Source organism: Penicillium verrucosum (assembly GCF_028828655.1).
Source record: "Penicillium verrucosum strain IBT 35672 chromosome Unknown utg000001l_segment0_segment0, whole genome shotgun sequence".
Lineage (NCBI taxonomy): Eukaryota > Fungi > Ascomycota > Eurotiomycetes > Eurotiales > Aspergillaceae > Penicillium > Penicillium verrucosum.
In genome coordinates this window covers 12255866-12271651 of record NW_026643210.1, presented here as the reverse complement: position 1 = coordinate 12271651, position 15786 = coordinate 12255866, and the positions used below count along the sequence as shown (strand labels likewise).

The window sequence follows — 15786 nt, the reverse complement described above, 5'->3', positions numbered from 1 at the left end:
TCCGCGGAGTGGATCGGCTAGGAGATCTCCCGCCCGAGCGTTGAACCGCTGTGGGTCTGGCGGGTGGAGCCGCACGGAGCGCGTAGTCACGTGGTGTAGAACACGAAGGTCACGGGCCCTGAGTTAGATCCCCGCCGATCCTCCTCCGGCATCTGTCCTCCGCATAGCCCTATAGCCTAAAGATGGACCTAGAGAGTAATGGCCCTTTGTCACAACCATCCCCGTCATCCCCGTCATCCCAGCCGTCGCAGCTATCCCAGCTATCACATCCTCGGCCGAAAGTCAGTCGACTTAGAGACAAGCCCCAGCTCTCGTGTAATGCCTGCCGACGTCGAAAGTATGAAGCAAGTCTACTATGTGCATGTGTCTCTCCATATACTCACGTTCATTTCAGATCACGATGTGACCGTCAGCACCCATGTTCTTCTTGCTCTACCCGTGGCCAGATTTGTAATTATGTGGATAACTCAGAGCTCATGGGTCGCTCAAATGTGTCTTCCGGGACAACACCTGGCGTGCATGACCGCTTGGCTCAGTTGGAGCGATTGGTTGTGTCACTGATGACCGACTCGGCGAGCAAGGCACAAGTACATATTCCGTCAGGCTCCGAAGCTTCGGTTCCATCAAGAATCCCAAATCCACCGCCAAGTGATCCCATTGTCGACGCTGCTGATGGTCGCTCTGAGTGTGGTGGTATGCAAATCAGCGAGTCAGAATTTCACTATGTTGGAAATAACCATTGGGCGACTATCCTCGATGGAATCGCGGATCTCAAAGACCATCTCGATCGCGATGAGCAGTTCAGACTCGCAAGTACCCCGTCGGATCTTGATATTGATGAGCATGGAAACTGTTTGGATCGCCCTCGGTCTGGTTATGCGCTTCTTCTGTATGGCGGGCGTCGGCTAGGCTCAAAGGAAGAGATTCTCGCAGCGCTGCCTCCGAGGTCTGCGGTGGATCGATATGTTTCTCGGTATTTCAATTACTTAGACCTGGTTTCCTCTTGTATGTCTTACACTTCTTATCTGAATCTCGTTGATACGAGCTACTGACCTTGATCCAGCTGCGGTGCATGGACCAAGTTTTCTACGTGAGGTAAGTTCATCAAACAGCTCATGAGTCGTTGTGCTGACTGGAGTAGTACGAGGCATTTTGGGGAAATCAGTCGGGCACGCCTGTTATGTGGATTGGTCTTCTCTTCAGCATGATATGTCTCGCATGCCTTACTTCCGATGTCCTATCCGAACCGAACCCCGAGGATCTATCACTCCAAATCGACCTTTATCGCGAGAAAATTGTGCAATGTTTGACGCTAGGTGAATATACAAGGTCAGGGCCATATGTTTTGGAGACAGTTATAAACTACACATATGCGGAATTCTGCATTCGAACCGACGCCGATAAGGACATCTGGTTTCTGCTAGCTCTGGAGGTCAATTTGGCGATGCGAATGGGCTACCACCGTGACCCAAGCCACTTCTCCGGGATCTTACCCTTCTACGGCGAAATGCGTCGTCGACTTTGGGCAACAGTTCTAATGGGGGATATACTCATCTCCAATCAAATGGGCATGCCGCGAATGATCTCCGACAGCAAATGGGATACTTCAGAGCCACGAAACTTGAATGACTCGGATTTCGACGAACAATCGACCGAGTTGCCTCCCTCTCGCCCCCTCACTAAGTATACAAACTCCCTCGGAATCATCGCACGAAGGCGGATTCTCGCGGTACTTGGGGCCGTGATAGATCTGGCTGACGCGGTTAGGCTATGTACCTATGCTGATGTCATACATATCGATTCTATGATCCAAGAGGCAGCAGCTAGCATCCCCCCACCACTAAAGCTCAAGTCTATGGCAACGAGCATGACTGACGCCCCACAGATCATCATGGCCCGGTTATTCCTATGCCATATGATCTACAAGGGACAGGTTGTTCTCCACAAGCGATTCTTCTACCCTAACTCAGACAATTCAGATGATCAAGCGACCTCTTACTCACGAAAGGTCTGCTTGGAGGCTTCCCTTGGTACCCTCGAGATTCAACATATCCTAGACGAGGAAACTTGTCCGGGGGTCAACTTTATACCATGCGATTTCGCGTGACGTCCATCATGAATCATCAATTCCTTACCGCCACGATGATTCTATGCTCTATGCTTCATCGAGGGCAGACACTGGAGCGCGAACAAGACATTCGTGCGGCGCTTCACCGATGTAGGGCAATTTGGATGAGACGGAGCGGGAGTTCCAAAGAAGCCAAGAAAGCGGCCGAGACTGTCAACTTCGTTCTGGCTCGGGCAGATGATGGAAGAAGGCACAATATTGCACTAACACAAGCCATCACGCGTTCTGGTAGCTATTTTCCGCTCAATGATGTTTCGCTTGACAGTTTAGAGCCCGCAGGCTCTCTTCCAGGCGACACTACAGTGTCATCGGATTATATGAGCTTATTTGATCGTGAGAGTCTCTCCCTGCTACGGTGTTTCCATGTCTTCATTTCTTTCTAATCATACTCTAGCCGACTACTTTGTGATGACTGGCTCTCTTGGCAGCTTCACATCCCCGGGACAGCCGAGCCAAAACTTTCTACCAGCCCAGAATTTTGCAATGAATATGAATGGCATGGAAAGGCGGCCTAATGAATGGATGTTCATGCCTCAGTCTGGCACATAGCACGCGTTTAATATAAAAGTTTACTCTCTTCACAAACATACATCTTCATATTTGATCTTTGACACGATATGTGTTCTTCTTGATTTCAATTCACTAGTATCGAGAAACCTTGTAAGTGCCTCGTGCTCTACGTACATACAAGCGGGGATTTTACCACTCTGCATCTTTATCCCAATAAATCACCTCAGCCAATCGAATCCCTTCAACAAGTTCCAGAATTATTCCCACTTCGAAGTTTCGGAGCAGCGTCTCTTTTTGGCGCTGGTTCATTTTGGCCCCCACCGGAGATACACGGTTTCAGGCTAAACTAACTATGCCTTCCGTTTTGGTGTATTCGGTCCCATCAAGCTCTTATCTCAAGCCAGCGTGTGTTGCACCGGCTGACTGCAGGATCTGAATCGAATAACGGCCCGATCTCTCGGAACAGCCTTCTTCTGATTTCCACCCTGGTGCAGAGCCCCGCCTCGCAAACAAAAGCACAACCCACGTGATGGTCTCTTGGAAAGAACAATTCCTCCGAATCGACTGCGCACTGCATGCCATCGGCCTTCCTAATACGGTGGAGAACTCCGATCATTCGTTGAGAGCAACTCGCCTGGTCGTCACGTACTCGAGTTTCTAGTTGAGCGAGTTCGTTTTTCATCCGGAGCCTGATTTCACAACACATCATGATAAAAGACACGTAGAATGTCCCTTCCGACATCCATTGCAAATCACCTAATGGTATCGTATATTCAGGCACGACACTGATCACGACTGCCCAGTCTTCAACCAACGTCAATGATCTTATAGATCCTCGAGCTCCCTATCATTGAAATATATATCTCACAACCATAACGATCTCCCCGTCAAACCCCCCGCCATTTATCCAACACGAGGACCACCACACCCTAGAATCATGGTTGAGCCAATTGCTATCATTGGGTCAGGTTGTCGGTTTCCAGGAGGATCCGACACGCCCAGCAAGCTCTGGGAGCTGATCAAAGACCCACGTGACCTATCAAGCAAACCGCCTGCATCGCGTTTCAATATCGATCCGTTCTACCATCCAGTTGGCGCCCATCATGGAACCACGAACGCCACCCAGTCCTACTGGGTGGAGGAGACAGAACGCACAAGTATTACCAAGTTCGATGCTGGGTTTTTCAACATCCAACCAAGCGAAGTTGACGCGATGGACCCACAGCAACGGGTCCTCATGGAGGTTGTGTATGACAGTCTTTGTGCTGCAGGCCAACCCATGGAGAACCTCAAAGGATCTAATACTGCCATTTACGTTGGTATGATGTCCGATGACTGGAACACCATGGTAACCCGTGACTGGGAGACCCTACCCCGATACACCGCCACGGGTTTGGAACGGGGCATCATGGCAAACCGTGTCTCATACTTCTTTGATTGGCATGGCCCGAGCATGACTCTTGACACTGCGTGCTCAAGTAGTCTGGTTGCTTTGGATCTGGCCGTGCAAATTGTGCGCAGTGGCAAGTCCAATGTTGCCGTCGCAGCAGGAACAAACCTGATTCTGAGTCCTGGTGAGTATTGCACGATCCCTATACGATCGACAATAAACTGATCTTGTCAGCAATGTACATCTCGGAAAGTAACCTTGGTATGCTTTCCCCCAACGGCCGTTGTGCTATGTGGGATACCGCAGCCGATGGATATGCTCGTGGCGAGGGCGTGGCTGCCGTCATCGTGAAAACACTTTCTCAGGCACTTGCCGACAACGATCCAATCGAGTGTATTATTCGTGAGGTTGCCGTCAACCAGGATGGTAAGACCTCTGGCCTGACGGTGCCCAGTAACGTGGCGCAGACTGCATTGATCCGCGACTGCTATTCCCGGGCTGGACTCGATCCCGTCAACAACCTCCAAGACAGACCCCAATTCTTCCACGCCCATGGCACTGGTACCCAGGCCGGCGATCCACAGGAAGCAGAGGCTATCTCAAATTCTCTCTTCCCTGTCGGATCTCCTGCCGCCCAGGATGCGGAGAACTTGTTTGTCGGTTCAATCAAGACGGTTATCGGCCATACCGAGAGCACAGCCGGCCTCGCCAGCGTTATCAGCACATCACTTGCCATGCGGAATGGTGTCATTCCACCGAACATGCACTTCAAAAATTTGAGTGATCGCGTCGCACCCTTCTTCGATCACTTGAAGATACCCACATCTCCAACCCCCTGGGCTATCAATCATGGCCAGACGCGAAGAGCAAGCGTGAACAGGTTAGTTCTTCGCTAAACACTTATATCAACATCATATTGACAATTTCTTTCCTTGCAGCTTCGGCTTCGGTGGCACAAATGCTCACTGCATTCTGGAAGAATACACCCAAAGACGTGAAAAGGTCACCTCTTCGATCAATCAGACTTTTGCTCCTCTAGTCTTCCCAGCGGCCTCTGAACTGGCGTTGCGGCAAATGATTTCTGATCATCTCGAATATCTCAAAGATCACCCAGATGTTCCGATTCTGGACTTTGCTTACACCCTGCAAGACCGTCGCTCAACGTTGCCATACCGGAAGGACATTTTTGCTCCAACAGTCAAGGATGCAATTGTTGCACTTGAAGCTTTGGGTGCCACCGATGCAGAAACTGAAGGCATGAACACTCGATTCAAAAGCCTCAACGGATCCACAAAGCTGTTGGGGATATTCACTGGCCAAGGCGCACAATGGCCGCGAATGGGAGCTCGCCTCATTGAGTCGTCTCCGTTTGCTGCGTCGCGTATTGCCGAATTGGACGATGCTCTCCAGACCATTACTTCCGCTGAAGACCGACCCAGTTGGACAATTCATGAGGAGCTTCTCGCATCGAAAGAAAGTTCTCGGCTTGCGGAAGCAGCTCTGTCGCAACCCCTCTGCTCGGCTGTGCAGATTCTCCTGGTTGATATTCTTCGAGCAGCCGGAATCACATTTACAGCTGTAGTTGGTCACTCATCGGGTGAGATTGGAGCTGCTTATGCTGCCGGTATTCTCTCTGCGAAGGATGCGGTCAGAATAGCATACTTCCGGGGTGTGCATGCCAAATTAGCTGCCAGCCCCAGCCCCAATGCTCCCCGCGGTGCTATGATGGCAGTCGCCGAATCCCCAGATGCGGCTCGGGTGATTTGTGCCAATGATTTCCAGGGGCGCTTGCAGCTTGCAGCAATCAATTCCAGCTCCAGTGTCACGCTAAGTGGAGATGAAGATGCCATTGACGCAGCTGAAAGCCTTTTGAAGGCGAAGGGCATGTTTGCTCGCAAACTGAAAGTTGACACAGCCTACCACAGTGCTCACATGGCTTCCTGCGCTGACCCATACTACGACTCGCTTCAGAAATGCAATATTCAGCCCTTGCCGCAATCAGCAGAGGCCGCACCTATATGGTATTCAAGCGTTTACAATGGGGGGTCATGTATCAATCTCGTGTGACGAACCAATATTGGGTTGACAATATGTGTCAGACTGTTCTTTTTGCTGATGCCCTAGTGGAGGCAGTGAAAAACAATGGTCCTTTCGATATTGCCATTGAGGTCGGTCCCCATCCTGCTCTCAGAGGTCCCGCTACTGCTACCATCGATGGAGAGACCGCCACACCATATACCGGTGTTCTGGCTCGCGGTCAGAACGATGTCGCCGAAATTGGCAAAGCCCTTGGTTTCGTCTGGAGGCAATTTGGTTCGAACAGCGTGCAGTTCTCTGCGGTGCAAAAATTTCTGTCTGCCAATGCCCAAAAGCCACTTGTCCTGGGTGACCTACCTCCGTATCCTTTCACTCACCAAACCGACTACTGGACTGACAGTCGTCTTGCAAACCACTTCAAACACAGGAATCCGGCTCATGTCTCAAATGCAGTCCTCGGATCTCCTTGCGCGGAGGCGACCACCCCAGGAGAATTCCAGTGGCGGAACATCTTGCAACAAAGCGAGATACCTTGGTTGAGTGGTCACGCACTGCAGGGCCAGACCGTCTTTCCGGCCACTGGATATGCTTCAATGGCCCTCGAGGCTTTGAAAAGTATCGCATTTGAGCTGCGACCTGGTGCTACACTTTCCCTGATCAAGCTTATCGACCTGGATATTCCACGCGCAATCGCATTCGATGACGACGATATGAGCGTGGAAACAATTTTTAGCGTATCATCGGTGGCTTTCTTAGACGCCAAAATGACTGCTGACTGGGCGTGCTATTCCGCGGCGAGAGATGGGACCATTCAATTGAATGCCAAGGGAGGCGCGTTGGTGGAAATGAGCTTCTCAAAGGCCGATACACTGCCTACTGCCAAGGCAGACCCTTACAACCTGGTTCCTGTTGATGAAGACCAGTTCTATGAGAGTCTGACCCGCGTGGGATACAATTACGCCCACCCTTTCCGTGGCGTTTCGGACATCCGTCGCAAACCCGGGTACAGCGTGGGTACCCTCTTCGATCAGTCCGAAGATGATGATCTTGTTCTTCACCCTGGGCTCTTGGATTCAGCTCTTCAAACTGTGTTTGCGGCCTGGGCCTATCCGGGTGATACCCAGTTGTGGTCTCTACACGTTCCAGTGTCATTTTCTAGCATTACTATCAACCCGTACTTTACACCTCTCGGTGATGCCGGCAAACAAGCCACCATGGAATACGAGTCTTCTGTTCGTGAACAGTCAGCAGCAGGCATTACTGGAGATGTTTATCTCTATACCGATGATTCGAAATACGCGTTCGTTCAATTCCAAGGTGTGAAGCTTGTTCCTTTTGCACCTGCGGTGCCCAAGAATGACATGCCTATGTTTTCTTGTTTTGACTACGCAATTGCTGTGCCCGACGGACAGCTTGCTGGGGCCGGGGAGACATTGACCGACTATGAAGTCCAGCTTTACAAGGACGTCGACAGAATCTCGTACTGGTACCTCCGCAACGCGTCACTTTCAATTCCTGCCAAAGACCGCAGCGGTCTTCTATCACATTACCAGAGATACCTAGCTTGGTGCGACCGCATGGTTAGCATGGTCTGCAGTGGTAGTCACAACAAGGTGCCTGCTTCATTCAACAATGATAATCGTTCCGACATCGAAGAGATTCTTGCTTGTTATTCCGACCGAAAGGATGTCCGCTTCGTTCAGGTTGTCGGTGATAATCTGGTTCAAACTATCAATGACGGCAACTCGATGTTGGAACATATGAACCAGGACGGGCTTCTTCGTGCTTTCTACGAAGAAGGTGCAATTTGCTCCGGTCCGACCGGTCGCTGGCTTGCTCGGGTTCTCGCTCAAATTTCGAAGATTCACCCAGGCCTGAATATTTTCGAAGTTGGCGCGGGTACCGGAGCCACTACCTCCGCAGTTTTGGATGGCCTGGAAGGCCGTTATGCATCGTACACATTCACTGACATTTCGAGCGGATTTTTCATGGCGGCTGAAGAGCGATTCGGTCAACAAAATGCCCACCGTATGACGTTCAAGACGTTTGATATGGAGAAGGAGCCTGAAACCCAGGGATTCTCAGATGCGTCTTATGATGTGGTAGTCGCTGTAAATGTGCTGCACGTTTCTGCTGATATTAAAGCATCTCTCTCGAACGTCCGACGCTTACTGAAGCCTGGTGGCTTCCTTGTCACAGCTGAGCTGACTTCCACAGACCTTTTGTTCAGTGGCATGACCGTCGGCACACTCCCTGGCTGGTGGATTGGAGCTGAAACGGGTCGCCCTTGGGGTCCGCTGTTTACACTGGGACAGTGGGACAGTGTGCTCAAAAGCACGGGCTTTGCTGGAATCGACACTGTTAGTCCCGACATTAGCGCTTCTCTACCCATGAGCGTTTTCGTGGCTCAAGCAGTAGATGATCGGGTGTCATTGCTGCGCAGCCCTCTTTCCGTCAAAGTCCACCCTGCCGGAATTCGAACCGATGTCCTAGCAATCATCGGTGGAATGACATGGCCGGTGTACAAACTCAGCCAGGAAATCTACGAGTCCATGGGTCGTCGCTTCCAGTCCAAACGGCTGTTCAACACAGTGGAGGAATTTGCTAAATCCGACTTGGCCAAGATGACTGAGGGGTCCAGAGGAGTCACAATTCTGTCCCTTGCCGATCTTGACCGACCATACCTGGAAGATTTGACGGCCGACAAACTGGACAGTCTCAAGACGTGCACGAATGCCGGTGTCTTGGTTTGGGTGACATGTGGCTCCCGCGATGATCAGCCTTACAGCTCCATGATGACTGGCATTGCTCGCACCATCCGCACGGAGAGTCCTGGGTTGAACATCCTGATGTATGACCTGGATCCCACTGTGCAGAACGGAATCCATTCGAGCACGGCAGCTGATTTATCTGCGACTGTGCTCCGCCAAGTGGCTCTGGCTAACTGGGATACCGATTCCATGCTCTGGTCACTAGAGCCCGATATTTACATTCAGAACGGACGTCAGCTGTTCTCTCGCATTGTTCCCGACCGCGAGAAGAATGACAGATACAACTCCCAGCGACGCAATATCCTGACTCCCGCTAACCTATCTAATGGAAACGTCGAATTGGTTGGCGTTGGACATGGCAACGAGCAGTCTATTGAGCTTCGTCACGTCTCACCTTTGGCTGTGACCGACTCGCCGGCAACAGCAACGCGTACGCTTCGAGTCACTCACTCCCTTTTGCAAAGCGTCGCTGTCGGAGCTGGAGGCTTTGTTCGTGTTTGCGCTGGTGTTGATTTAGCAACTCAGAAGCATGTTCTGGCTCTGACTGATTCGAGCCAGTCCATTGTTCAAGTCCCAAAGGACATTTGCATCCCCGTACCTACACATGTGATCCCTTCTAAACTCGTGATTGCAGGCGCTCAGCTTATCGCTGACCGTCTTTTGTTTCTCACCTCCCGAGGAAGCACGCTGATAATCAACGAGCCCGACCTCATCGTTCAGACGGCGATTCGTGCGAAAGCCTCCGCCAAAAATATCCAGGTCGTGCGTCACGTCCAGTACCACCAACAGTCAAATCAATCAATGTGTATACCTTGACCCCAGCTCGCCAGTTCATGTTGTTCAATATTTGGTGGGAAACTGCTCCGTGTTTGTGCACTTCTCGCGCGGCGCGGCTTCCGACGCTGTACGTGATCTAATTGTGGCAAGCCTGTCTTCGTCTTGTCTCGAAATCACCGAGGAGATGTTGGTCAGTCATAAGGTTGATACACTGTCATCTCTAGGCGATTTGGCAAACGTACTCGAGGAATCATTCTCTGACGATACTCTTGACCTTCCATCGGTTGAAGTGTTTGACCTAGCTGATGTTACTTCACACAAGGCAACTGGGGAGACCTTGGCTGTGGTAGACTGGGCGAACTCTCGGTCTGCGCTGGCCATGGTGCAGTCCATTGACTCCCAGCCAATCTTCAGAAGCGACCGATCCTATCTCTTTGTCGGCATGACTGGCGAACTTGGCCAATCACTCGCCGGGTGGATGATCACTCACGGAGCCCGCTTCATCGTTCTCACAAGCCGCAGACCTACAGTCAACGCTCGCTTTGTTGACGACATGTTTACTCGATACGAAGCCGTTGTCAAAACGGTTCCGTTGGACATCACCTCTCCAGAATCGCTGCAGTCCGTGCTTGCTTCGATGGCCGCAGCACTTCCGCCCATCGCTGGTGTTATAAACGGAGCCATGGTTTTGGACGACGAACTCTTTGCGAACATGTCATTCGAGCAGTTTTCCCGGGTGACGAAACCCAAAGTTCTGGGAACGCAACTGCTTGATGAAGCTTTCCATAAAACCGATCTCGAATTTTTCATCGTCGCCTCCAGTATCTCGTCGGTCATCGGGTGGAGTGGACAAAGTAACTACTCGGCCGCCAATGAGTTTATGACGTCACTCGTAAACAAACGACGCAAGCGCGGTGTGGCTGGATCGACAATGAACATTCCTGCGGTTCTTGGCGTGGGATATGCTGCACACTCCGAAACATTCGATTTCGATTACTTCCAGTCACTCGGTTACATCAACATCAGTGAACATGACCTGCAATTTCTCTTTGCAGAGACCATTCTCACTGGACGACCTGGCCAGGCAGATGATTCTCCTTCCCAGGTTGTGATGGGCATCAACCACGTCCCTAAGGATTTGCAAGTCACTGATGCTCATCGCCGTGATGTGAAATTCAGTATTTTCGTTCTCAACGAGGATACCGATTCCGAGGTCCAAGCACATGAAGCAGCTGTTCGTGTGCGTGTTCAGTTGCAGTCAGTAAAGACCGCCGATGAAGCCTATTCAGTCACCCGGGACGCGTTCATTGGTTATCTCAAGCGCATTCTTCGCAGGGTTGACGAGATAATTGAGGATTCAATGACATTAGTCGAGCAGGGAGTTGATTCCCTGGTTGCTGTTGACATCCGAGCTTGGTTCCTGAAAGAGCTGGAGGCTGATGTCCCGACCCTCAAGGTCATGAGCGGCGGATCTATCTCCGAGCTGGTGAAAACAGGCCTTGCAAAGATGCCAAGTCTGGAAGACAGTGTCCCCTCAGAGCCTGTGATGCCTTCTGAGAACAAAGCGCAACTTCCACCCCGAATAATCCCTCGGGAAGAACGCTCACGGCCCACTTCCGAAAACCAAACTCGGTCTTCGTCGCCTCAAACTGGAAGCTCACTTTTCACGCCAGCGCAAGATTCATTGTCCACGCTTTCTGACGATGGTACCGCGCAAACCCCACCTCCCTCGGGAGACTACTTTCCCACAATTCCAGTTGCTTCGAAAATCCCAGGATGGAAAGGCCCTGAGGCGGAGGATGTGGAGATTGTGAATGCTTAGACATAGTTTTGTAATTCGGTAGATTGATGAGTGATTGAGGTGTTTGCTCCAGGGCGGTTCAAATGTTTCGATCTCGTCATTTCCAACCTCTTTCATAAGAAGCACTAGAATAAATCACGTATACGACTCTACATAGCGGCCACAGACCGCCAATCTAATTCTCCGTGATCACAAAAGGTACATACTATCGCGAGTAACATTATGCAAAATTCGTATAGATAATAGTAGAAGAGAATTTGGCAATCCCCTACATATGCCAACCCACAATTGAGCTCTTGGTTTCTTCCATCTTTTTTTCTTTAACTTGATTGGCATAAATTTGAAATTTGCGACATTGAGATCTGCCCTGCTCGGTGAACCTGCAAGCATTGTGCACATAACATGATTCCGACAGCCGACTTGAAGAAAATGAAGAATTGAACCCGACCAGCTGAATCGGTGGACACGGAGATCGAAATAGCCTCAGTAATAAATCCACCAATACCGAATGAGAATACCGGCATAAGCGCTAGCATCAACGCGGAGACAGCGCCATAGCCCTTTCTCCAGCACCATGATTTACTGTCCAGTCTCCAACCCATGAAGCACTTTCACAACAATTCATGGCATCTGACAAACCCAGTCTCAATACCTTTGAAGCCCTGGGCGGGGAGGTTTCTCTATATGAGCCCCGGGGAAAGCCGGCCCAGCCGGCGCTAGCGCCCCGTCACTGGTGATCCTCTACTTGGGTCGGGGGAGCCACTCCCCGCCGAATCAACAAATACGTCACCCAATATCAACTCCTTTACGGAGTAATCGTGGCACGGCCTACCACCACCTTCCCGGTGTTGGTGGGCCACACTCGATCCCAAATTTTCACTCGATCCCAAATTTCCAGAATAAGTATCTTTTGTATAGCAACTTAATACAAAAGGTACTTAAACATGACATAGTCATAACCCCAATTTTCTCATCCCTCAAACTAGTTAGGAAAAATATAGGAAGATATACATAGTGTAAATAAGGCCTCAATTACTTAGTATCAATTCTAGTAAATTTAATAATGTATGTGTGGAGTAAGAGAATGGTTAATCTTTTACATACAAATTCTTATATATGGTGAGTTCTAAAAAGTTTCCTATACTTCTATACTATATATTTATAATTTATTATAGTAGTAGATCGGTTAAGCCCGATTTATTTTAATAACCTGTCTGTTTAATTTTCCTTAAACTGGTCTGCTTATTTAGAGAGTTGAGGTTATGACCTATGTCGTGTTTATGTACCTTTTGTATGGAGTTGCCATACAAAAGATACTTATTCTGGAAAATTTGGGATCGGCTGAAAATTTGGGATCGAGTGTGGCCCACCAACACCGGGAAGGTGGTGGTAGGCCGTGCCACGATTACCCAGCGAAGAAATATTGTGGGGTGGGTCCTGTAAACAACGGACGCATACCTACAGCGGCTATAGGCAAAGTAGGCTAAGGCTTTGGCAGTGTAATAACGGGAGCAAGAAGCTAGGGATTTAGCTAAAAGTGAGCGTGAAGCTGCAATAGGAGCTATATATAGCAATGGTCTAACTTGGTATACGGATAGCCGTGGGAGTTATTTGTAAATAGCATTTTAGTGCGTTGAGAAATTGCAAATCTGGTATCTGGTGGGGCGTAGGCGTACTAACACCCCTTCGGGGTGTTGGGCGGCTGCAACATTAGCTTTTGTTAAGTGAGAGTGGATCTAAATTACTACTTGCAATATGAACCAATGACAGAGTTATAACTATGCCGGTGGCATACTGTTGTGGACACCTGGTCCCTCAGGCCGTGATGTTAGGCTAGCCACCAAGCTAAATAGTTAGCTCTCTCTAACTAACAGATCTGTAGGAATTAACATTTCTACTCTCTCTCTCTCTCTAGCACCCAATAGCTTCCTCACATACTTAGTCGCCCGTAAACTGGCTTACCATCGTTGAGCGTCTGGTCGAGCGGTGGGGGTTGGGTCCATACCATTGCCCTCCTGCCGTCGTCCTTGTCTTCTCTTAGGTCTGGAAGCTATCGCATGGCCAGATTTATATCACGCGGTATCGCCAAGAGCAGTATGATAAACTACACGTGTTGCTCCATGCTTGGGTTACAGCATATGCTAACTCACACTATAGCGAACCCGATCCTGAAGCCGGAATTGAGCTTCAGCCTACCCGTGGCCGTGGCCGTGGCTCCCCCACCAGCCCCGATGAGCATGATGGCCCAGCTCAAAATACCCGGGCCAGGACCATGGCCAGGGGGTGACGTCAGGGTCACCGCCAGAACTAGTTGTAAGTCATTGAAATACTGCCGAGGCAGAGACTCTTTCGGTTTCGCCGCTTTTTATGCCTTCTTGATGATCTCGGAATGATTCTCGAACACTGCTGACATGATTAATATCAACATTAGGAGCTTCACCGCGCTAGAGGGCTCTCCATTTCTCTCTTGGTTTGTTTCTTTCAGAAACTGGACCTCGGCCCCAACCCCAATTTTTGTCCATATGTTGTATTGATGTACGATGTGATTGTCCAAAAGGTATACTTCAGCGAAAATTCCAATTTTCAAGAGGCGGAGGGAGGTGGAGGTAAGGTAGGAGCGTACCTGCCTATTATAAGCCGAACTTTAGACGTCATATTTAACGACACTTCAACATCATTGCTTAGATAATTCGCCGTGCCCACCTGGGCAGGGCTCTTCTTTTCTCTTCTAAGATACTGGTTACTTAACAAAATCTAGATCTATTGCTATTTGGATATAGCTAACTAATATGATACATCAGCCCCCTATGAACGCCGACCCCCGTACCGAGGATGACCCCCCGCCCCCCGCCTGCTAAATGGCTCATCATTGTTGAGGGTCTGATCGAGCAGTGGGATTGGGGCCATACCATTACCCTCCTCGCTATCGTCTTTATCTTCTCTGTGGTCTTGAAGCTATCACATGCCCGCATTGATATCTCGCGGTATCGCCAAAAGCGGTATGATAAACTACACGTGTTGCTCCATGCTTAGGTTATAGTATATGCTAACTCACACTATAGCGCCGCCGATGCTAAGGCCGGAATTGAGCTTCAGGATGCTAAGCCTACTCGCCCTCCTAGTGCCCGTGGTCATCCCCTCCTCTCCAGCCCCGCTGGGTTTACCGGCCTAGCTAGCAATACCCGGGCCATGGCCAAGGCCAGGGCCGCTGCTGACGCCGCTGACGCTGTCTAGACCTAGTTGTAAGTCATAATCGTAGACTTCTTTGCCTCGGGATTCTTATGTTCCTATCCTATGTGCTGCCGAGGCAGAGAATCATTCGGTTTCGCCGCTTTTTATGCCTCATTGATGATCTCGGAATGATTCTCGAACACTGCTAATATAATTAATATCAATTTTAGGAGCTTTACCGGGCTAGAGGGCCGTCATTTTCTCTCTTGCTTTTCTTTCTTTTTTTTCTTTTCCAAAACTGGACCTCGGCCTCAATCCCTTTTATCTATATATTATATTGAAGTTTATCTTATTATTTGTTTTTCTTACTTTCATTCAAGCCTCGGAAGTATATATTTATATTTATTAATTAAATTTGACGTTGCAACTTTGCCATGAACCTAGGGCCATTTTCTTCCCGTAAATTGGTAGCGAGTATCTCTCAACCGGGGTAGATCTAATAGAGGGAGGATGTATACTCCGGGACTCGGAGATATATAAAAATGTGTAGTAGGTAGTGAATAGATAGTAGTGAAGAAGAAGACAAAGCGAAATTATCAAGACAGAAAGAGCATGGGATCATGAATGCCCGAGGGATATCGGCTTGATTAGCTTCGGTTTTATTAGCGGGCAACTAGCTCAGTAGTGCTAGTAGCAAAAAATTGTAAGCAAATGTCATTTGATCCAGAGAACCGCTATCTCAACACATATCTCTTCGAAATATCCATTCGTTTTTCAAATCTTCCCCGGTACGCCGAATACGCTTGCTAGTAACTGGCTACTAAGGTTCCTAACCTCAGGTCCTTTTCATAGTAATCCAGGGCTACCTTGGGTACTGCTAGGCTCTAATTTTGATTTATATAAGAGGTTCCGTGCAAGTCTACAGGTATAACCAGCTGCCGGGACGGTCAGCCTTAATTGCAGATACACTGAATCGGCTGCTGCCACGGGAGCGCCACATAAAACCCGAGAGAATGTGTAACCCCACAGACCTAGTAAAATCCCCGGGCAGAAGTCTCTTATCATTGGACATGACTCCCAGGAGGTTTGCTTGTGGGGGTTTCCTTTGGCCAATATCAGACCCTATAGTTAATGTACATGAAACGAGGGCAAACCATAGCAGTCGTAGGGTAGTACTTCTTTTTTTATTATTATTCGTTTT

General features: G+C 49.5%; 4 protein-coding genes across 4 annotated transcripts; all 4 read left to right on the top strand.

Moving 5' to 3' along the window:
• Window positions 1-476: 476 nt before the first annotated feature.
• N7516_004507 (putative transcription factor) lies at window positions 477-2107 on the top strand (the record flags this gene model as incomplete). The annotated part of the gene is made up of 3 exons (XM_057217227.1): window positions 477-1005; window positions 1064-1095; window positions 1142-2107. The coding sequence occupies 3 exons, from the start codon at window positions 477-479 to the stop codon at window positions 2105-2107; spliced, it is 1527 nt and encodes a 508-aa protein (XP_057079110.1).
• Window positions 2108-2115: 8 nt separating this feature from the next.
• N7516_004506 (transcription factor) lies at window positions 2116-2643 on the top strand (the record flags this gene model as incomplete). The annotated part of the gene is made up of 2 exons (XM_057217226.1): window positions 2116-2483; window positions 2523-2643. The coding sequence occupies 2 exons, from the start codon at window positions 2116-2118 to the stop codon at window positions 2641-2643; spliced, it is 489 nt and encodes a 162-aa protein (XP_057079109.1).
• A 932-nt stretch (window positions 2644-3575) lies between these two features.
• On the top strand, window positions 3576-11435 carry N7516_004505 (type I polyketide synthase; the record flags this gene model as incomplete). The annotated part of the gene is made up of 6 exons (XM_057217225.1): window positions 3576-4212; window positions 4263-4908; window positions 4967-6078; window positions 6153-9598; window positions 9659-9740; window positions 9838-11435. The coding sequence occupies 6 exons, from the start codon at window positions 3576-3578 to the stop codon at window positions 11433-11435; spliced, it is 7521 nt and encodes a 2506-aa protein (XP_057079108.1).
• Window positions 11436-14246: 2811 nt separating this feature from the next.
• Window positions 14247-14648, top strand: N7516_004504 (AMP-dependent synthetase/ligase; the record flags this gene model as incomplete). The annotated part of the gene is made up of 2 exons (XM_057217224.1): window positions 14247-14413; window positions 14477-14648. The coding sequence occupies 2 exons, from the start codon at window positions 14247-14249 to the stop codon at window positions 14646-14648; spliced, it is 339 nt and encodes a 112-aa protein (XP_057079107.1).
• Window positions 14649-15786: the final 1138 nt, after the last annotated feature.